Genomic DNA, 22,455 nt, shown 5'->3' on the forward strand with positions numbered 1-22,455 from the left:
AAACCAGAGTATAAGACGGACTGTCTGGTCTCCTATCTTCCTGCCTTGGAATTAAAATCCCAGGGAAAGGCCACATCACCATCCCACCAATCAAAAGAAACTCGTCCAGTGGGCACCCAAGAAAGGGCCTTCTCAGTGGCAACCCCATGCTTATGGATCACCCCCCTCTGGGGAGGCACACCTGGCCCCCCCACTCTCAGTCTTCAGGTGGCAGTCGAAGATGGTTTTAGTTAGGACCACATTTGATAGTTTACTAGCGTTCCTGAACTGGGATTTTTAAATTTTGGGTTTTATTTTTAAAATGTGTTTTATTGTATGTTTTACCTGTGCTGTAACCAGCTTTGAACTCTGCAGAAGAAAAGTTTATTTATTTATTTTATTTACTTTCCATTTATATCCCGCCCTTTCCAAATGGACTCAGGGTGGCTAACAATCAATAAAACCAACATCTCAATTTTAAATATAAAACAATAGGACAGTCAGTTATAATTTAAAACGATTTAAAACAAAGTATTGGTGCTATGCAGAGTATACAATTTATCTGTTGGTGGTCCTCCTGCTGGAGTTGCCCAATAGCATGAAAGCGGCAGCCTTCTCCCCTAGTTGTTATAGGCCTGTTTAAAAAGTTCGGTTTTATGAGCCCTGCGGAATTGGGCTTGTAAAACGGAACTTTTTAAGTGGTTAACAAAAGTTTTAAATAAATGACTGAATTAAATAAATGTGGGTAGATTCAATTTGCAGCACAAAGGTGTCATGTGATTCTGCAGAGGGCTGCTTCCCCATCCTTCATTCACTCAGCTTTTCTTTTTGCGCTAGGTGCTGTACAATGTCTTTGATTCCTTCGTTGCCATCGGAGCCAATAATGTGACCGGTGTGGACTGTGTCAAAGGCATAGGTGAGTGGCCCCTTCGGGAATGGAACTGTATATGCGGGATTTGAATAATGACATTTAGAGTTGCCGGCCCCTCAGTCCAGGCAGGGGTCCCCCTGCTTTTGCAGGCTCCTCCCCACCCGCAAATGCCCCGAAACGCGGCATGATGACATCACCCAGAAGTGACATCATTGCACTGCCAGCGTTCCACAGCGACAATCTAGATTTTGGTCAAAACTCTGGTAAAATTGGGCTCAAAACCCATAGAGTTTTGCCCAAAAACTAGAGTTGTTGCCGCGTGATGATGGCGGCAATTCTGGGTGACATCATCACATACAGCAGAATGAGGACTTTTTTTAGCAGGAACTTTGCATATTAGATCCCCCCGCCCCCCGATGTAGCCAGTCCTCCTGGAGCTTACAATAGGCCCTGTACTGAGATCCCTGTAAGCTCTTGGAGGATTGGCTATAACAGGGGGTGTGGCCTAATATGCAAAGGAGTTCCTGCTACAAAAAAAAAAGCCCTGCAAAAGTCAGTTCTCACTCTTTCTGCCTCTATTAAAGGGACAGGGCATTTTTCTCCAGACCTCTTGGCAACCCTAATACAACCACCAGCCCTCCTGTCTTGTTCCTGCAATGGTCCCCCCACCTGCCCTCCTGTTGAGAGGCACACCTGGAGTCCAGCTTGCTTCGGCAGGTGAGGAGAAAGGTGACGGCGGGGGGAGGGGCTGAACATATGAACATATGAAGCTGCCTTCTACTGAATCAGACCCTCGGTCCATCAAAATCAGTCTTGTCTACTCATACTGGCAGCGGCTCTCCAGGGCCTCAAGCTGAGGTTTTTCACACCTATTTGCCTGGACCCTTTTTTGGAGATGCCGGGGATTGAACCTGGGACCTTCTGCTTACCAAGCAGATGCTCTACCACTGAGCCACAGCCCCATTCATGGCTCTCCAGGGTCTCCAGCTGAGGTTTTTCATGCCTACTTGCCTGGACCTTTTTAAGTTGGAGATAATAATAATAATAATAATAAATTTATTTTTGTATCCCGCCCTCCCCCGCCAAAGGCGGGCTCAGAGCGGCTCACAGACATGGAATACCATGATTTAAATAAAACAATGTAGACAACAATTTTAAATACAATCAATTACATAAATTAATTAAAATAGATAAAACAGGTGCTATAAAATACTATAAGTCACAATCATACATAAGATGGCTAGATGGCTACAGGTCAGTTTAGCCAGGTTCTGTCTTAAAAGCAAGCTGAAAAAGAAATGTTTTGCAAGCCCTGCGGAATTGGTTCAGGTCCCGCAGGGCTCGCACCATCTCTGGAAGTTGATTCCACCATCGAGGGGCCATTGCTGAAAAGGCTTGCTCCCTGGTTGTCTTCAATCTAGCCTCTCTTGGCCCAGGGATTATTAAAAGATTTTGAGAGCTAGATCTCAGTGCTCTCTGGGGAACATATGGGGAGAGGCGGTCCCTTAGGTAGGCAGGTCCTCGGCCATATAGGGCTTTAAAGGTAATAACCAGCACCTTATAGCGAACACGGTACAAAACCGGCAGCCAGTGCAGATCCCGCAGCCCAGGCCGCGCGTGTTCCCACCGAGATAGTCCCATTAGCAGCCTGGCCGCCGCGTTCTGCACTACCTGAAGTTTCCGTGTTCGGCATAAGGGCAGCCCCATGTAGAGGGCATTGCAGTAGTCTAGTCTCGAGGTGACCGTTGCGTGGATAACAGTTGCTAAGTTGCTGCGTTCCAAGAAGGGAGCCAACTGCCTCGCCCTCTTGAGGTGAAAGAAGGCGGATCTAGCAGTGGCAGCTATCTGGGCCTCCATTGATAAAGAGGATTCCAGTAGCACTCCCAGGCTCTTGACCCTGCGCACTGGTATCAGTGGCGCACCGTCAAAAGCCGGTAGGGTAATCTCCCCTCCCGGTCCACCGCGGCCCACGCAAAGGACCTCAGTCTTCGCCAGATTCAACTTCAGCCCGCTCAGCCTGAGCCAGTCAGCCACGGCTTGTAACGCCCGGTCCAAATTTATAGGGACATCGCCAGCCTGGCCGTCCATCAGTAGATAGAGCTGGGTATCATCCGCATACTGATGACAACCCAGCCCGTACCTCCGTGCAATCTGGGCAAGGGGGCGCATGTAGATGTTAAGCAACATCGGGGAAAGAACTGCCCCCTGAGGCACCCCACAATGAAGTGGGTGCCTCTGAGACAGCTCCCCCCCAATTGCCACCCTATGTCCCCGACCTTCAAGAAAGGAGGAGAGCCACTGTAAGGCTAGCCCCCGAATTGCTGCGTCGGCGAAGCGGCGGGTCAGCAGCCGATGATCGACCGTATCGAACGCAGCCGATAGGTCTAACAGCAGCAATACTGCCGAGCCGCCTCGGTCCAGTTGCCGTCGGAGGTCATCCATGAGGGCAACCAAGGCTGTTTCTGCCCCATGGCCCGGGCGGAAGCCGGACTGGCATGGGTCTAGGGGATTGAACCTGGGACTTTCTGCTTACCAAGCAGATGCTCTGCCACTGAGCCACAGCCCCATTCATGGCTCTCCAGGGTCTCCAGCTGAGGTTTTTCATGCCTACTTGCCTGGACCTTTTTAAGTTGGAGATGCTGGGGATTGAACCTGGGACCTGCTGCTTCCCAAGCAGATGCTCTGCCACTGAGCCACCCTCCCTCCCCGCGGGTGAGATAAGGCTCAGAAAGCACCCTGGGGATGTCCTGTCTCCTCCATGCACCCTCTCTGGGAGAGGATTCTGCCAGAGGTTGTTTGACACAGGTCCATGTTAGCGCTGACTCCGGCATGGTACATTTTGTTCAGTTTATTGGAATTTTAACAAGCTTATTATGTTTTTTTTATGTACTTTAAGGGCTATCGTAAAGAAAGATAAGGGGAGATGTTTGCTCTCGATTGCCAGTGGGCAAAAGACGGTGGTGTTTAATGGCAGAAGGGCTGGTTCACGCGAAGGGCAGCTTTGCGAGTGTCACTTTGAGGAGCTTGTTTGCTCTCTGAAACGCACAGAGAGGTCTCTCTCTTCCTCTTCCCCTTTGGGTGTGTTTCCCCGACTCTTTCAGAAATCCAGTTTCTGTTTTGTCAGCCTCCTCGGTTCTTTGCCAGGACCGGGGAGCCATCTTGTTCGTGGAGATTTGCTTTTGATGTTTACAACTAATTTACTGGAAATATCCTGTTGCGCCTCATATCCTGCTGAAGTTCAGCGGCCTGTTCCTCTGGTTCCAAGGCAGGGCTCCTGGCAGCCAGTTTGAAGTTTCTGGGATGGAACTTGCTTGGATTCAGTGACAGGTTCTGTCCTGTAGCCTGCCTTAAGCACCCCCTGGGACAACACAGCAGCATTTGAAACAAATAAGCACGGGTGCACCCTTTCGTATTGCAGTACCAGAGAGCCAGTTTGGTGTGGTGGTGAAGTGTGCGGACTCTTATCTGGGAGAACGGGGTTTGATTCCCCACTCCTCCACTTGCACCTGCTGGAATGGCCTTGGGTCAGCCAGAGCTCTCTTATCTGGGAGAACCGGGTTTGATTCCCCACTCCTCCACTTGCACCTGCTGGAATGGCCTTGGGTCAGCCAGAGCTCTCTTATCTGGGAGAACCAGGTTTGATTCCCCCCTCCTCCACTTGCACCTGCTGGAATGGCCTTGGGTCAGCCATAGCTCTGGCAGAGGTTGTCCTTGAAAGGGCAGACTCTTATCTGGGAGAACCGGGTTTGATTCCCCCCTCCTCCACTTGCACCTGCTGGAATGGCCTTGGGTCAGCCAGAGCTTTCTTATCTGGGAGAACCGGGTTTGATTCCCCCCTCCTCCACTTGCACCTGCTGGAATGGCCTTGGGTCAGCCAGAGCTCTCTTATCTGGGAGAACCGGGTTTGAGTCCCCATTCCTCCACTTGCAGCTGCTGGAATGGCCTTGGGTCAGCCATAGCTCTCTTATCTGGGAGAACCGGGTTTGATTCCCCACTCCTCCACTTGCAGCTGCTGGAATGGCCTTGGGTCAGCCAGAGCTCTCTTATCTGGGAGAACCGGGTTTGATTCCCCACTCCTCCACTTGCACCTGCTGGAATGGCCTTGGGTCAGCCAGAGCTCTCTTATCTGGGAGAACCGGGTTTGATTCCCCATTCCTCCACTCGCAGCTGCTGGAATGGCCTTGGGTCAGCCAGAGCTCTGGCAGAGGTTGTCCTTGAAAGGGCAGACTCTTATCTGGGAGAACCGGGTTTGATTCCCCACTCCTCCACTTGCACCTGCTGGAATGGCCTTGGGTCAGCCAGAGCTCTGGCAGAGGTTGTCCTTGAAAGGGCAGACTCTTATCTGGGAGATCCGGGTTTGATTCCCCACTCCTCCACTTGCACCTGCTGGAATGGCCTTGGGTCAGCCATAGCTCTGGCAGAGGTTGTCCTTGAAAGGGCAGACTCTTATCTGGGAGATCCGGGATTGATTCCCCACTCCTCCACTTGCACCTGCTGGAATGGCCTTGGGTCAGCCATAGCTCTGGCAGAGGTTGTCCTTGAAAGGGCAGACTCTTATCTGGGAGATCCGGGTTTGATTCCCCACTCCTCCACTTGCACCTGCTGGAATGGCCTTGGGTCAGCCATAGCTCTGGCAGAGGTTGTCCTTGAAAGGGCAGACTCTTATCTGGGAGAACCGGGTTTGATTCCCCACTCCTCCACTTGCACCTGCTGGAATGGCCTTGGGTCAGCCATAGCTCTGGCAGAGGTTGTCCTTGAAAGGGCAGACTCTTATCTGGGAGATCCGGGATTGATTCCCCACTCCTCCACTTGCACCTGCTGGAATGGCCTTGGGTCAGCCATAGCTCTTGCAGAGGTTGTCCTTGAAAGGGCAGCTGCTGGGAGAGCCCTCTTAGTCCCACCCACCTCACAGGGTGTCTTTTGTGGGGGGAGAAGACATAGGAGATTTAAGCTGCTCTGAGTCTCTGATTCAGAGAGAAGGGCGGGGTATAAATCTGCAATTCTTCTTCTTCTTCTACCACAAATTGCCCTCCATGTAGAATTTCAGACAGGGACTAGGAATTGCCCTGCTGAAGACTGTTGGATTGTAAACACAAGTTAGGAACTGATTCTTCCCCAGGCCTGTAGCTAGGATTTTTTTTTTATTTGGGGGGCCTTGAAAAAAGTCAGGGGAGGCGTCAAGGGGGAGGGCGGGAAAGGCATCTAGGTCCAATCTACCCCCAAGAAGTATTGGGCAATGAACATAAGAGAAGCCATCCAACATTCTGTATCACACAGTGGCCAAAAAAAAACCAGGCACCATCAGCAGGTCCATCAGTGCGGCCAAGACACTGTCCCCTCCCCCCCCCGAAGCATCAAGAATACAGAGCATCACTTGCCCCAGACAGAGAGTTCCATCCGTACCCACAGTGACTAATAGTCACTGATGGACCTCTGCTCCATATGTTTATCCAATCCCCTCTTGAAGCAGTGCTGTGTAGAAATTGGTTTAAATCAGAACACAGTAGCCAAGCGACTGGGAAGGAATTCCCTTGGACTGCTGGACTGCACTGCCAGGAAGAACATGGGTGAGGGGCCCTGAGTTGGGGCTCCTGCCAAGAAGCCCCCCCGCCCCATAGCTATGGGCCTGGCCTTCCCTCCATGTGGCCATGTCAGAAAGGTGTAAGCCTTGGGGAAGGGGGTGGGTCTCAGTCTGGAGATTTCTCTCATCTTGGAGAGTCTTGGAAACCTCATACGCTTTTTGGCAAGTTCCCTGGGGTTTGACGCAGCTTCTCAATAGCTGACCCATTCCAGTTCTGAATCCTCCGACCAGTTCTGCATGACTTTTGGTGCATTTTCAGTGCCACGGCTTCCACAGGGGCATTCCTGACACTCCCGTGTAACCTTTCGGTATATCCTGGATGCCCTAAATTTATCTTACCATCAAGACAGTATTTGGGGGCTTCAAAAACTAAACAGAGTAATACTGTAGTATCATCTGTATATCTCATAGCAACATGTGGTCTCTGTCTGCAGATAGCTAAATCTGTAGATCGGGGCCACACTGACACTGAATAGATTTTCCTACAAATGTAGGGGATGTCCCCGGTTTTCAGAAAAATTACAAATAAAATACATTGGGGAGGGGGTTAAATTCCACCCAAAATAAATCACATTGTCTGTATAAGGGCAGACGCAGCACAGTTACCTGTAGAACTGGCAGCGGACACAGGACATGGGGGAAAGCGCTGGGCCAGGCATTGGGGCTGAAGATGCCTGGTTAAGGTTGCCAGCTCCAGGTTGGGAAATGCCTGGAGATTTCAGGGGGTAGAGCCTAGGGCAGTCAGGGTTTGGGGAGGATTGGATGCCCTCAGGGTATAATGTAAGAACATAAGAACGTAAGAGAAGCCATGTTGGATCAGGCCAATGGCCCATCCAGTCCTACACTCTGTGTCACATAAGAACATAAGAGAAGCTATGTTGGATCAGGTCAGTGGCCCATCCAGTCCAACACTCTGTGTCACATAAGAACATAAGAGAAGCCATGTTGGATCAGGCCAATGGCCCCTCCAGTCCAACACTCTGTGTCACATAAGAACATAAGAGAAGCCATGTTGGATCAGGCCAATGGCCCCTCCAGTCCAACACTCTGTGTCACATAAGAACATAAGAGAAGCCATGTTGGATCAGGCCAATGGCCCATCCAGTCCAACACTCTGTGTCACAGAAGAACATAAGAGAAGCCATGTTGGATCAGGCCAATGGCCCATCCAGTCCTACACTCTGTGTCACATAAGAACATAAGAGAAGCCATGTTGGATCAGGCCAATGGCCCATCCAGTCCAACACTCTGTGTCACAGAAGAACATAAGAGAAGCCCTGTTGGATCAGGCCAATGGCCCATCCAGTCCAACACTCTGTGTCACACAGTGGCCAAAAAAACCCCCAGGTGCCATCAGGAGGTTCACAATTGAGGCTAGAAGCCCTTCCAGTTTACCCCCTCCCCCAAGCACCAAGAATACAGAGTATCACTGTCCCAGACAGTTCCAACGATACACTGTGGATAATAGCCACTGATGGACCTCTGCTCCATATTTTTATCCAATCCGCTCTTGAAGCTGGCTATGCTTGTAGCCGCCACCACCTCCTGTGGCACTGAATTCCATATGTTAAGCACCGTTTGGGTGAAGAAGTACTTCCTTTTATCTGTTCTAACCCGACTGCTCAGCATTTTCATTGAATGTCCACGGGTTCTCGTATTGTGAGAAAGGGAGAAAAGGACTTCTTTCTCTACTTTCTCCAGCCCATGCATAATCTTGTAAACCTCTATCATGTCACCCCGCAGGCAACGTTTCTCCAAGCTAAAAAGCCCCAAGCGTTTTAACCTTTCTTCATAGGGAAAGTGTTCCAACCCTTTAATCCTTCTAGTTGCCCTTTTCTGCACTTTTTCTAATGCTATAATATCCTCTTTGAGGTGCGGTGACCAGAACTGTAACCAGTATTCCAAATGAGACCACCCCATCGATTTATACAGGGGCATTATGATACTGGCTGATTTTGTTTTCAATTCCCTTCCTAATAATTCCCAGCATGGCGTTGGCCTTTTTATTGCAATCGCAAACTGTCTTGACATTTTCAGTGAGTTATCTACCACAACCTCAAGATCTCACTCTCAGTCAGACTCTGCCAGTTCACACCCCATCGGCTTGTATTTGTAGCTGGGATTCTTGGCCCCAATGTGCGTTACTTTGCACTTGGCCACATTGAACCTCATCTGCCACGTTGATGCCCACTCACTCAGCCTCAACAGATCTCTTTGGAGTGCCTCACAGTCCTCTCTGGTTCTCCCCACCCTGAACAATCCTCTCTGGTTCTCCCCACCCTGAACAATCCTCTCTGGTTCTCACCACCCTTCCCAATCCTCTCTGGTTCTCACCACCCTGAACAATCCTATCTGGTTCTCACCACCTTCCAAAACAGCCATTTTGTCCAGGTAAACTGCTCTTGATTGTCTGGAGTTCAATTGTAATGGCAGGAGATCTCCAGGTGCCACCTGCAGGTTGGCAACTATGCCTGTGGTGGATCTGGGCCCAGGGGTGGCAGCAGAGGGGTTCATAGGGTCTCTTAGGCACCTCTGCCATAGCGGCCAGGCCTGAAAGTGGAGGGTGGGACCACCCAGGCTCGGTAACAAGAGGGAGTGGGATTCCCCCCCCCCCACGAGTCTTGCTAGCCCCCCTCTTGAATGAAAAAAATAAAAAGTCTTGAGGTGGGGAGGCCCAAGAGAGAGAAAGAGAGTGATGGGGGCAGAAAGCAATAGTGTTGGGGTGGGGCACAGTGAGCGAGAGAGAGAGTGAGTACAGGCACAGGAGAGACTTAAGAGAAGGCCTGGTGCAGGATGGAGAAAGAGTAAGAGACAGAGAAGTAGGGGGAGAGGAGAGGAAACAAAGGGGGAAATGGGATGACCACTCCTGCAAGTTTCTTGCAGGGCCTCACTTGTGTATTCTAATCATCAAGCGTGCTCCCATCTGCAGATGCTTATACCTGCAGATCAGGATCACATTTTACAGAAGGTAGATTTTTCTTCAAACTTGGGGGGGGGGGGGTCAGCCACCCTCAAGCTTCCAGAAAAATCTGAAAACTAAAAGGGCGGGGGGGTTAAAAAGGGATCAGTTCACTGCAGAAGCTCAGTGAGGGAATTTTCCCGTGAGTTTCTTGCAGGTTCCCCCTTGTTAGGACCAATTAAAATAAGTAGCCACGAGAAGCTTAATAAGCTTGCTATTTCTGTGCCATTTACCACAAAGACACTACTGCACAACTGTTGTTTCTGCAATATTCCTGTCCATTTCAGATAATCCAGTGGCTCGATGGTCTTGAGCCTTCTGCAGTATTCCCCGTGGATGGACACGACCAACTTAAAACGTTTGCCTGTTTTTGGAATATTCACCATTTCCCTTGCCAGAGAAGAATTCTGTTTGAATAGCAGTGGGGTTGAACGGGCAGCTTCATTTCCCCCGCTAGTCAATAAGGAAGTGAAGTCTGCCGCTTCATCTAATACTCTCTTTGTTTTCTCTTTTTCCCTGCAGTGTCTTTCCTTGTGGTGAGCGTGGGAGGGACCTTGATTGGCGTGGCCTTTGCGTTCCTGCTCTCCCTCGTAACTCGTTTCACGAAACATGTCCCCATCATCGAGCCGGGATTTGTTTTTGTCATCTCCTACCTCTCTTACCTGACAGCGGAGATGCTTTCTCTTTCAGCCATCCTTGCGTAAGTCCGAGCTACTTCACTGGCTCTTCTTTTTCACTCCGTAGGAGTAGCCCTGTTATAGTTTGTCGCGGCAGAAATCCACAGGAGTCTTGCCACGCCTTAAAGAATAGCACAATTGAATCCATCGTTAAGCTTTTGTGGATCACAGTCTTCCATTTCTATGAGCGGAGCCTCCCAATTTCTGCAGGAGGCTTAAAAAACAAACTAACAGCAGGGGTCAAAGGGCTATAAAATGCAGGAAGTGCACAGTGAAATGTAATTATGTAAAATTCAGTTCTAATCAGGAAAAATAGAGAGACCGCTTACTAATGAGGCTAAACTAGCGAATACCTGTAATGGGTGGGGAGACACAGAGGTGGATCCAACCAGAGTTTGGTTCAGTTTCACTAATTTCCCTTCCTTGCTACAACCTCTGAGTAAGCAAGTAGGATTGTATGGAAGCAGGTGATCATACAGCGGGTTAAAAGTCAATACTAGCAGCTTGAATTGAGCCCAGAAGCAAATTAGGAGCCCATGTGGATGGAACAAGACTGGAGTAATACGGTCCCCATGACTCATTCCGGTCAACAGTCTGGCCACAGCATTCTGTACCCTGTAGCTTCCAGACAGTCTTCAAGGGCAGCCCCATATAGTGTGCATTGCAGTAGTCTAATCTAGATGTTACTAGGGTGTGCAGTACAATGCCCAGGAGGTGCCACAGGTGGCTCACCAGCTGAAGCTGATGAAAGGAACACCTGGCTACTTCTGCCACTTGTTTATCCACTAGGACACCTGGGTCCAAGAGCATCTCAAAGCTACAAGCCTGCTCCTTTACAGATAGTGCAACCCATTTCCCAGATCAGACCTTTCCTCCCACGACTAGCACCTGGCACTCATTTGTCTGGATTAACTTTCAGCTTGTTAGCCCTTATCCATTCCACAACTGTCTCAAGTTCACAGTTCCCACCGCCTCCCTGGAATCTGCTGGTAGGGTGAGTTAGAGCTGAGTGTCCTCTGTACATTGGAGACAGCTCAGCCCAAATCTCCAGAACTCTGCCAGGGGCTTTACGTAGATTTGAAAAGCATGAGGGATGAGACAGAACCTCGTGAACCCTGTAGGACAAAAGCCAAGGGGCTGTGGTTCAGTGGTGAAGCATCTGTTTGGCATGCAGAAGGTCCCAGGTTCAATCCCCGACATCTCCACCTAAAAAAGTTCAAGTGGTAAGTGATGTGAAGGACCTGAGACCCTGGAGAGCTGCTGCCAGTCTGAGTAGACAGTACTGACCTTGATAGACTGAGGGTCTGATTCAGTAGAAGGCAGCTTCATATGTCCATATATGGACAGAGCAGCAATCCCTCAGCATCCCACTGAAACCTTCCCTCAAGGGATTAAACAAGCAATAATCCCTCTAAGTTTTGGAGTCTTGTGAGCAAAAATTCTACTTTGTGAGCTCCTGGCATTAAAGTTGTGAGCTGCTGCATCAATTATTGTGCTCTGGGGCAATCCTTCCTGAGCGAAGACAAAAACGTGCGAGCTGGAGGCTAAAAATCTGTGAGCTAGCTCACACTAACTCATCTTAGAGAGAACACTGGTGTGTGGGGGTGTGTGTTGGGGGGACAACGTTCCCTCTAAGCTGTGGCATCCTGTGAGCAAAGATTCTACTTTGTGAGCTACTGACATTAAAGTTGTGAGCTTCTGGCCTTCGAGTTGTGAGCTGTTGCATCAATTAGCTTTCTCCGGGGCCCTCCTTCCTGAGCTAAGACAGAAATGTATGAGCCAGAGCCTAAAAAACTGTGAGCTAGCTCACACTAGCTCAGCTTAGAGGGAACACCGGACGCAAGAGGTGCCTTTGAATACGGAAAAGTTAAGTCTCAGAAAGTTGCCATTCTTCAGCGAAACAGGTTTCGTGTGAAGTGGCAGATCTGACCGTGTTGAACTCTGTCTCTGTGGGACCAGATAACTGCAGAAAGCAGCAGTCCTTCCATATAAGTCGATGTACATCATTCTGCTTGCTTTGTTAGTCAGTGCCAGCGGGGGGGGGGGTCCTTGTTCTCTCCACTTGGATTCTTTCTTCTTTTGACTAGATGTTGTTTTCATATGCGCTCTGATCGTATTGTGACGCATCTGTGTTTGGGGTTGTTGTAAATCCCTGCTGCTGGTAACTCTCTGTGTGTGCATGCTTACGAAAACAGAGGCTGACAGTCCGTCCGTCTAATGGAAGCTGACAGTAATTGTCAGCAGTCTTTAACTTAATATAAAATACTTAGTCATTTCAAAACCACCCAAACGTATGTGGATGTGAGAGCCGTTTGTACTCCTTCCTTTAAACCCCACACAAGGAAACTGGAATATTTCCAGTCCTTGCAAAGGGGATGGACAGTGATAGATGTAAAAAAAAAGGTTGTCCCCTGTGCAAGCACCAGTCGTTTCCGACTCTGGGGTGACGTTGCTTTCACAACGTTTTCACGGCAGACTTTTTTACGGGGTGGTTTGCCATTGCCTTCCCCAGTCATCTACGCTTTCCCCCCGGCAAGCTGGGTACTCATTTTACCAACCTCGGAAGGATGGAAGGCTGAGTCAACCTGGAGCCAGCTACCTGAACCCAGCTTCTGCTGGGATCGAACTCAGGTTGTGAGCAGAGCTTAGGACTGCAGTACGGCAGCTTTCCCACTCTGCGCCACAGGGCTCTTATGGACAGTGACCAGTCTTACTATATGTACTCAGATATTGTGGGGGCATATGGTCAAGGATTTTGACTCTTTGGCCGCCTTCATATGCAAAGAAATCGGCACAAACCTGTTCTTATATTTCAAGCAAGAATTGAAGAGGTACATCAATAGAGAGAAGGTAACTGAAATGGTTGTAACCTTCAAAGCCCTGGGACCAACATATCTGCAAGACCGCCTCTTCCCGTATACTCCCCAAAGAGCCTTACGGTCCATGGATCAACATCTGCTAGTAGTCCTTAGCCCAAAAGAAGTCCACTTAGCCTCAACTCAGGCCAGGGCCTTCTCTGTCCTGGCCCCTGCCTGGTGGAAGAAGCTCCCATTAGAGATTAGGGCCCTGCCTGGACTGGTGCGGTTCCGCAGGGCCTGTAAGACAGAGCTGTTCCACCTGACATTCAACAGAACCGGTGGACATTTTGTTATTCTGTGGCCTCCCTGCTGCAGGGACCCTGATGAAATAATTCTGTTGACCCATTTATCTTATACCAGCTGGGGGATGTATGGGAGGAGTGGAGGCAACTGATACCACCAACTGCAGAATTGGAGTTTGGTTTTAGACTGTTATATTGCTTTTAGATTGTATATTGTTTTATTACAGCCTTGTATTATTGACTGTCGATACCCGCTCAGAGCCCATTCGGGAAAGGGCGGGCTGTAAATAAAAAAGGAATAAATAAACATTTAAACAATTTTCCTGCGTTTTCCCTCTTCCAGCATAACTTTCTGCGGGATCTGCTGCCAGAAATATGTCAAGGCTAATATTTCCGAGCAGTCGACCACCACCGTGAGATACACCATGAAGATGCTGGCTAGCGGCACAGAGACAATCATTTTCATGTTCCTGGGGATTTCAGCAGTGGATCCTAAGATCTGGACTTGGAACACAGCCTTCATACTCTTGACATTGGTCTTCATCTCCGTCTACAGGGTCATCGGTAAGGAAACGCATTCTCTTGTCCCTGATGGGATGGTGAATGAAGAGAGGCATTCCCAGTCCAAGGAAACTATATTCATTTACTTTATTTATACCCAACCTTTCTCCCCAGTGAAGACCCAAAATGGCTTCTGTTATTCTCCTGTCCTCCATTTTATCCTCACAACAACCCAGTGAGCAGGGCTCATTTTGTAGCAGGAGCTCCTTTGCATATTAGGCCACACCCTCTGATGTAGCCAATCCTCCTGGAGCTTACAGTAGGCCGTGTAAGAAGAGCCCTGTAAGCTCTTGGAGGATTGGCTCCATCAGGGGTGTGTGGCCTAATATGCAAAGGAGCTCCTGCTACAAAAATGAGCCTTGCCTCTGAGGAAGGGTAAGCTGAGTGTGTGTGACTGGCCAAAGGTCACCCAGCAGGCTTCTGTGGCACAAGTGGGGACTCAAACCTGGCTTCCCCCAGATCCTGGTCTGACTCTCTAAGCGCTGCACACATTGGCTCTCAAGTTTTGAGGGCAAGAGAACTGCAGTAGCCTGGTTGCCAGCTCTGGGTTGGGAAAGCTGGAGATTTTTTTGGGGGGGGGGGGGGTAGAGCCTGGAAAGGGATCTCAACAGGATACCATGCCAAAAAACCGACTTTCCGAAGTGGCCATTTTCTCCAGGTGAACTGATTTATTTCACCCAGAGATCAGTTATAATCCCAGCAGATCTCCAGCCACCACCTGGAGGTTGGCAACCATAGCCCCACCCCAGTGAGAGCCAGTTTGGTGTAGTGGTCAAGTGTGCGGACTCTTATCTGGGAGAACCGGGTTTGATTCCCCACTCCTCCCCTTGCAGCTGCTGGAATGGCCTTGGGTCAGCCATAGCTCTGGCAAAGTTGTCCTTGAAAGGGCAGCTTATGGGAGAGCTCTCTCAGCCCCAGCCGCCTCACAGGGTGTCTGTTGTGGGGGAAGAAGATATAGGAGATTGTAAGTTGCTCTGAGTCTCTGATCCAGGGAGAAGGGTGGGGTATAAATCTGCAGTCTTCTTCTTTTTCACTAGCAAGTGTGTGCTGTTTTTGTTGCTCCCATGATGCTCCGTGCCCCTTCCTAGCTGGGTCTCAGTCCCAGCAGAAGAGCAAGGAAAGCAGCTGTCCCATCCTTACCCAACAGCAGCCACGTTCCCTCTTTAGAGGCAGTTGCTCTGGTCTTCCAGGCGAAGTTTTGGAAGCACCGAATTCTTCTAATCTCTCCGGTGGTCATTTTGAGACTCAGTCAGTCTCCTCACAGTTAGTCTGAGGTTACGTGAATGGCCCAAGCTAACTCAGCCTCGTCAGATCTGGGAAGCTAAGCAGGGCAAGGTGGGAGACCACCAAGGAAGTCCAGGGTCGCTACACAAAGGCAGGCAATGGCAACCCACCTCTGGACATCTCTTGCCTTGAAAACCTCATGAGGAGTTACCCCAGGTTGGCTGTGATTTGACAGCGCTTCCTCATAGCAGATGGTGACTGTAGCCATGGAATTAAAAGGCGTCTGCTCCTTGGGAGGACAGCTATGGCGAACCTGGGCAGTATAATAGAAAGTAGAGACATCACCCTGCCAACAAAAGTCCGTATAGTCAAAGCGATGGTATTCCCAGTAGTCATGTATGGCTGTGAGAGTTGGACCATAAGGAAGGCCGAGCGCAGAAGAATAGATGCTTTTGAGATGTGGTGCTGGAGAAGACTCTTGAGAGTCCCTTGGACTGCAAGAAGATCAAATCAGTCAGTCCTAAGGGAAATCAACCCAGACTGTTCCCTGGAAGGTCAGATGCTGAAGCTGAAGCTCAAAGACTTTGGCCACCCAATGAGAAGGAAGCACTCCCTGGAGAAGACCCTGATGCTGGGAAAGACAGAAGGCAAAAGAAGGGGACGGCAAAAGATGAGATGGCTGGACAGCGTTCCTGATGTGACTAACATGAATTTGAGCAGACTTCGGAGAATGATGGAAGACAGGAGGGCCTTGCGTGACTTGCTGCATGGGGTCGCAAAGAGTCGGACTCGGCTGTGCGACTGAACAACAACAAAAACAACCTGATAGCAAGTGACAAGTAAAATCAAGGTGGTCTTTATGAGACGGCCCCGTTAAGAGTAGATTAATTAATACATTAAGGCAGGCACCTGAGCTCTGTTGACTCGCTGGGTGCATTCACACTACACGAAATGATGCATTTTGCAAATGGATTTTTGCTATTTCTTACCCAGTAAAAATCCAGTTGCAAAACACATTATCTAGTGTAGTGTGAACACCCCTGCTCTGTGCAGTCCCCCTTGAGTGCTGGTGAGAAAGGTGGACTATAAGGAACGTAAAGAAATGTCTCCAGAGCCAAATGTGGCGCAGAGCAGAACCAAATGCAGCTCCTTTGAAAGAGAAAATAGCCTCTCTGCACGAAGTCTGTCGGAGGGTTAAATGGAATTTGAGAACAAACAGTGTCGTGAAGGGAAGAGCAGGCGAAGGTTTTGATGGGACGGAAGGCTTTCCTCACGTTGATTTACAGAAAGCGAAATGATAGACACGAACGGCCGACAGTAATCCATGTGCAAACCAACTGCGCAGGGCACTCGTGCATGGAATACAATGCCCCGTCTGTGCCACTTCCTCATCAGGGAATCAAAACGGCCAGTGTTTGGGCTGTGAAAACCAGGAGTTATTAATCACCCTATCAGTTAATTTGTATAGTTTCGGGGTATGCACTTTGTCGGTTGCTTGCTTTAAATGTTGATTTTATTTGGCTGTTCAGTTATAAAAGGTTGCTGGTGCCCACATTATAGTGTACTACACATTGATACACTTGGTTTACTACACATTGAAGAAGTGTGCATGCACAGGAAAGCTCATACCTTGAATAAAAAACTGTGTTGGTGCCACTGGACTCAAGCGTTGTTCTGTCGCTTCAGATCAATTCAGCTATGCACCTGAATCTGCACGTTGATACAGACACGCTGTTATTGAGTCCACATCTAAGACATTTCGGAGCACCTGTTTTCTTTTGTGGTGTCAACACCAAGGTGTAGTTAACTCCAGCAAGAGTAAGAATAAAAAGCAATTTTGCTATTTAATGCTGCCGTTAAACCCTAATCCAGCTGTGGAGTTCTGTGTGAGCTACTGTTTAGGACAGGGGTATCAAACATGCAGGCCGGGGTTGAATCAGGCCCCTGGAGGGCTCCTATCAGTCCCCCAAGCAACTGACTGTTGTCTGCTTTCTTCTCCCTCTTTCTTACTTCCTTATGCACAACAGCTTGCTTTGCCAGGCTTGCTCAGTTGCACAGGAGCTATAAAGCAAAACTTCTGTTTTCTCCGTTGGCTGAAGCTCCTCCTTTGGGGGGCGAGAAGGGAGAGCTTGCTTTGCACAGCAGAGCTACTGAGCCAAGCCTCTCTTCCTTCTCTTGGCTGAGGCTCCTCCCCTTCCCGATCCCCTGGGGAAGGAAGGAAAAAGCCAGAGCTTCCTTTGCCCAGTTCCCTCCATCAATTACACAGGAGAGGTACAAAGAAAGCACCTTTAAGACCAATGAGTGCTAATGTTTTAAGTTAAAAAAAAAAAGGGTTTGTCTGTGTCCTTTATAAAGTTTGTATCTCTGCTGCCTAATCTTAAATAGGTACACACATGGCCCAGTCCATTATAACCTGCCCGACAGGGTCTCATTAATATCTGATCCAGCCCTCATAATAAATGAGTTTGACACCCCTGGTTTAGGAGGTGCCCTGCACTGTTTGTCCAGCCGCACCTGAACTTAGCAGAGAAGTCTGAAGTGGCTGAAAATGTGGCTGCATGACCAGCTTGCGGCCGCTCACGTTCCCCGTTCAGTCACTGCGATAAAGCAGAGCTGCCGCTTCTAGAAAAGAAGCATTCCGTTTGAACAGCACCCATTGCTTTTATTATGTTTCTCTGGATCCTGTTTCCTCCAGGAATGTGGTTCCACGGCTCTTGTTACCCTGTGGCATTTGTGTGTGTGTGTTTCTTTTCCACAGGTGTCGTTCTACAAACCTGGCTCCTGAACTATTACCGCATGGTCCCGCTGGGAATAATCGACCAAGTGGTGATGTCGTACGGTGGCCTTCGTGGGGCAGTTGCTTTTGCTTTGGTGGTGCTCCTGGATGAGAACAAAGTGAAAGATAAAAACCTGTTTGTCAGCACGACGATCATTGTGGTGTTTTTTACGGTCATTGTTCAGGTAATTTTAGACTCTGCTTTTTCATCTTCTTGTGCTTCGGAAGGCAGACCACACTTACTTGAACCCACGAGAAGAGGGAGCCGGTTTCTGGCTCAGGCACACCCATGCCCTGCCCCGCCTGCTTGTCAAGTTTGCCCAAGAACCTTTAATGGCATCAAAGAGTGAAATAAAAGTACAGACAGAATTAAGATGCAGTCCAGTGAGAATTATAGTGTACAAGAATGGTTAAAGGAAAGGTCCCCTGTGCAAACACCCTGTGGGGTGACGTTGCTTTCACAACATTTTCATGGCAGACTTTTTACGGGGTGGTTTGCCATTGCCTTCCCTGGTCATCTACACTTTCCTCCCAGCAAGCTGGGGACTCATTTTACCAACCTCGGAAGGATGGAAGGCTGAGTCAACCTCAAGCCGGCTACCTGAACCAACTTCCGCTGGGATTGAACTCAGGTCGTGAGCAGAAGACTCTGACTTCAGGACTGCAGCTTTACTATTCTGCACCACGGGGCTCTTGCCAAAAGGCAAAGGTAGTCCCCTGTGCAAGCACCAGTCGTTTCCGACTCTGAGGTGGTGATGCTTTCACAATGCTTTCACAGCAGACTTTTTACGCGGTGGTTTGCCATTGCCTTCCCCAGTCATCTACACTTTCCCCCCAGCAAGCTGGGTACTCATTTGACCGACCTCGGAAGGATGGAAGGCTGAGTCAACCTCAAGCCGGCTATCTGAACCCAGCTTCCGCCGGGATCGAACTCAGGTCGTGAGCAGAGCTTAGGACTGCAGTGCTGCAGCTTTAACACTCTGCGCTATGGGGCTCTTATATATGGTTTAAAGCATCTCATAAAAACAGTGCATAAAAGCAAAATTGATCAAATGCTCATGGTCTGCTCCTAGGAATATAATGGCCCCTTCACAGGACAATGGCCAAATATGTCAGATCCGGCTCTCATAACAAATGAGTTCGACACCCCTGCTCTGCATGGCTCCAAACTCTTTGAAAGAAAGTTGGGTTAAAACTTTACTAAACAGACAGTTGAGTCCTGTGCTGAGATCTGCTTGAACCGACTGCTTGTTCTCGGAATGATCGCCGGATCAGACTTAATTCCTACGCAGGGTGGGAGAGGGCAGAACGCTTGAGGCGCGAGAGCCTGAGACTCTTATCTGGCTGCATGAGCTTCAGGAAGTAAAGGCTGATCGGGTGATACCAGACGGACGGTTTGGGGCGGCTTCATAAAGCCGGCCAGAAATAGAGGACTCGTGAGCTTCCGGATGGTGCTCGGGAAAGGGGCGGGCCATGGGCGGCCAGGAAGTGTCGGGAACACTCACGCATCCCATTCGCGGCTCCCTGGGCGCTCTCCAGGTGCTTCCCAGCCTTCCGGGCAGCCTGGGAGACGCCTCAGAGGCGCCCCAGCAAAAAGGCACCACTTTTGAAGGGGTGCCTTTTTGAGGCGAGTGGATCGGCCCGGAGGACAGGGCAGGGGCGGGTGGCAGATGTTGCCGTCTGGAGAGGGTTTTGGGGTCGATCTCAGAGGCGTCTCTGAGTCAACCCAAAGTGCCGGTCTGTTAGCAGCCATCAGGTGCCAAATTGAAAGCAGATCCTAAACTCAGGCTATGCCCAGAGGGTATGCCCAGAGCATTGTGCAGGGTGTTGGATTAGATTACCCTAGAGGACCCTTCATAAGAACATAAGAGAAGCCATATTAGATCAGGCCAATGGCTCATCTAGTCCAACATTCTGTGTCACACAGCAGCCAAATATATATGTATATACACACACACACACACACACACACACACTGTGGCTAATAGCCACTGATGAACCTCTGCTCCATATTTCTATCTAACCCCCTCTTGAAGGTGGCTATGCTTGTGGCCGCCACCACCTCCTGTGGCAGTGAATTCCACACGTTAATCACCCTTTGGGTGTAAATCACCCTTCCAACTCTATGATTCTATGATCTTAATACTTTTTAGTAACCGGAGACCCCGTTTCAGGTTTTGACTTGGTGATCCCACACAAGGCAAAAGGCCCTCTTCTCTGCACTGGAAACGAAAACCCCTCCGCGGCCAACCTTAGTGCATTAATAGATTTCGAGTTAATATTTCATGAGGAAGCCATCAAACCAAGGCAAGTCCTCTCTTGCACTTGCAAAAGCAAATATTATTTTTCCATTCAAAAATCTTTACACCACTGATAAATGTGAAGGGGAAGGATGCGTTTAGATCACTTCTTTCTGGCTTAATAGCTGGACAGTGGTTACCTTGCATAGTAGATGGAGTGAGGGAAAAGCCCTGATTTTCCTATAGCGGCTTTTATCAGTGCAGGGCCAGACAGAAGCTCTGCAGTTGCTGGGAATTTGAAACCATTTGTCAGGCCGTGAGCCTCCCCGACCTTTTGGAGGCCAAAGGCACCTCTGGAATTCGGATGTTGGGCAGTGGGTGCAGCCCCAGCATGGCTGCCATGGGGAGGGGAGGAGAGAAAACCACAAAAGGGGTGCTGCAGAAAGCGGAACCACACGCACTGAAGAGGCCCAAGCGCAGGGGGAAAGGGGAGAGGCAATTTTTAAAAGAGGAGAAAGAGAGAATAATTTTAATTATTGCCCCTGTATAAATCATAATGCCCCTGTATAAATCGATGGTGCAGTCTCATTTGGAGTACTCTGTGCAGTCGCCGCACCTCAAAAAGGATATTATAGCATTGGAGAAAGTGCAGAAAAGGGCAGCTAGAATGATTAAAGGGCTGGAGCACTTTCCCTATGAAGAAAGGTTGAAACGCTTGGGGCTCTTTAGCTTGGAGAAACGTCGACTGCGGGGTGACATGATAGAGGTTTACAAGATAATGCATGGGATGGAGAAAGTAGAGAAAGAAGTACTTTTCTCCCTTTCTCACAATACAAGAACTCGTGGGCATTCGATGAAATTGCTGAGCAGCCAGGTTAGAACGGATAAAAGGAAGTACTTCTTCACCCAAAGGGTGATTAACATGTGGAATTCACTGCCACAGGAGGTGGTGGCGGCCACAAGCATAGCCAGCTTCAAGAGGGGGTTAGATAAAAATATGGAGCAGAGGTCCATCAGTGGCTATTAGCCACAGTGTGTGTGTATATATAAAATTTTTTGTCACTGTGTGACACAGAGTGTTGGACTGGATGGGCCATTGGTCTGATCCAACATGGCTTCTCTTATGTTCTTAATCTGCCCAGCTAATCGGATCTGACTTCATGCCACCCACTTTCTAACAACATCACTAAAGGGTTCAGAGAGTGCCCCGGTAACCACAGACACCACCTTAGAGACCCCTGTCATAGATTCTGCTGAACTGTTAGGAGGTTTGAAAATGACATTTGTGGTTCATTAAGCTTTCTCATGCGGGTCTGGAGAGGCGGTGCACAATTTTTCTAAATCAGTGAATGATTCAAACGGGTCTGGTACCACAACGGTGCAGTCTGCATTTCTGGACATGATTTCTAGTAGATGCTGGGCTTCATAACGGAGTGATGTGTACAGTTCACCTGTAGGTGCTTCAGACCCTCTCTAAGCAGTGGAGTTTTAGGAGCAAAAAATTCTACTTTGTGAGCTACTGGCATTAACGTTGTGAGCTGCTGCATAAATGATTGTGCTCTGGGACCATTTTTCCTGAGCAAAGACAAAAATGTGTGAGCCAGAGGCTAAAAAACGGTGAGCTAGCTCACACTAACTCAGCTGAGAAGGAACACTGGCTAGAATGCTTTGGGTCAGGTTTTGTGGGTTTTTTCCCTCTTTATCCAAGCAGGCTGGTACCTTGGGATTGCAACCGCAGCTCTCTTGAAGTTACGTCTGAAATGCAGAAACTTCATGAGAGTTTGTGATATAGTTACACCTCCGGTCAATGCTATTAAGCTCAAGCTGCCCTAGCTCGGAGATGTCCCCACGCGCTTTCCAGGCATGTGAAGGGTAGTGTCAGTGCCGGATTAAACCCCGTGGAGGCCCCTGGGCAGTTGAAATCTTGGGGGAGCCCATGCATATTATCTCAGAGTCTGAGCACCTACCCCACCAACTACGCCCCTCCCCCCTGCAGACTGCAGGCCCCTTCTCAAAAGCCCTTTTTACTAAGCTGCGGGGGAGAGGCAGAGAGAGGCAAACTTGGCGATGATGCCAGCAGCAGCCGCACCAGGCAAGTCGGGCGAAGAGCAGCTCAGTTGCTGGCCGCGTGTGCAGACAGGGAGGGCTGCAAGCAGGGGGGAAACGGGGAGGGGGGAGCCAGCATGGAGCCCCTACTTGGCCTAGTTGTTAATCTGGCTCTGGGTAGTGTGGGAGGTGGCCTGGCAGTAACAGTTGGGACAGGGAGGGAGGGGAATGAGCATGCGAGGCCATTACTGTTGTGGAGTGGATAGGACGTTAAGAGAGTTGCACAAGAGACGGTGGTGTAGTATGAACTAGTGCTGGGCTTTTTTTTGTTGCAGGAGCTCCTTTGCATATTAAGCCACACACCCCTGATGTAGCCAATCCTCCTGGAGCTTGCAGGAGGCCCTCTAAGCTCTTAAAGGATTGGCTACGTCAGGGGGTGTG

The 22,455-nt window shown here is 49.4% G+C and overlaps 1 protein-coding gene across 1 annotated transcript in view; it reads left to right on the forward strand.

The window, feature by feature from the left end:
- SLC9A3 (solute carrier family 9 member A3) overlaps positions 1-22,455 on the forward strand; it is a 92,606-nt gene that overhangs the window by 49,362 nt on the left and 20,789 nt on the right. Inside the window, exons 4-7 of the mRNA XM_060247741.1 lie at positions 817-895; positions 9,913-10,090; positions 13,511-13,731; positions 17,711-17,913. Of these exons, the coding sequence (XP_060103724.1) occupies positions 817-895; positions 9,913-10,090; positions 13,511-13,731; positions 17,711-17,913 (681 nt within the window). The remainder of the gene's footprint in view (positions 1-816; positions 896-9,912; positions 10,091-13,510; positions 13,732-17,710; positions 17,914-22,455) is intronic.

Source organism: Heteronotia binoei, chromosome 10, assembly GCF_032191835.1.
Source record: "Heteronotia binoei isolate CCM8104 ecotype False Entrance Well chromosome 10, APGP_CSIRO_Hbin_v1, whole genome shotgun sequence".
In the NCBI taxonomy this organism is placed as follows: Eukaryota; Metazoa; Chordata; class Lepidosauria; order Squamata; family Gekkonidae; genus Heteronotia; species Heteronotia binoei.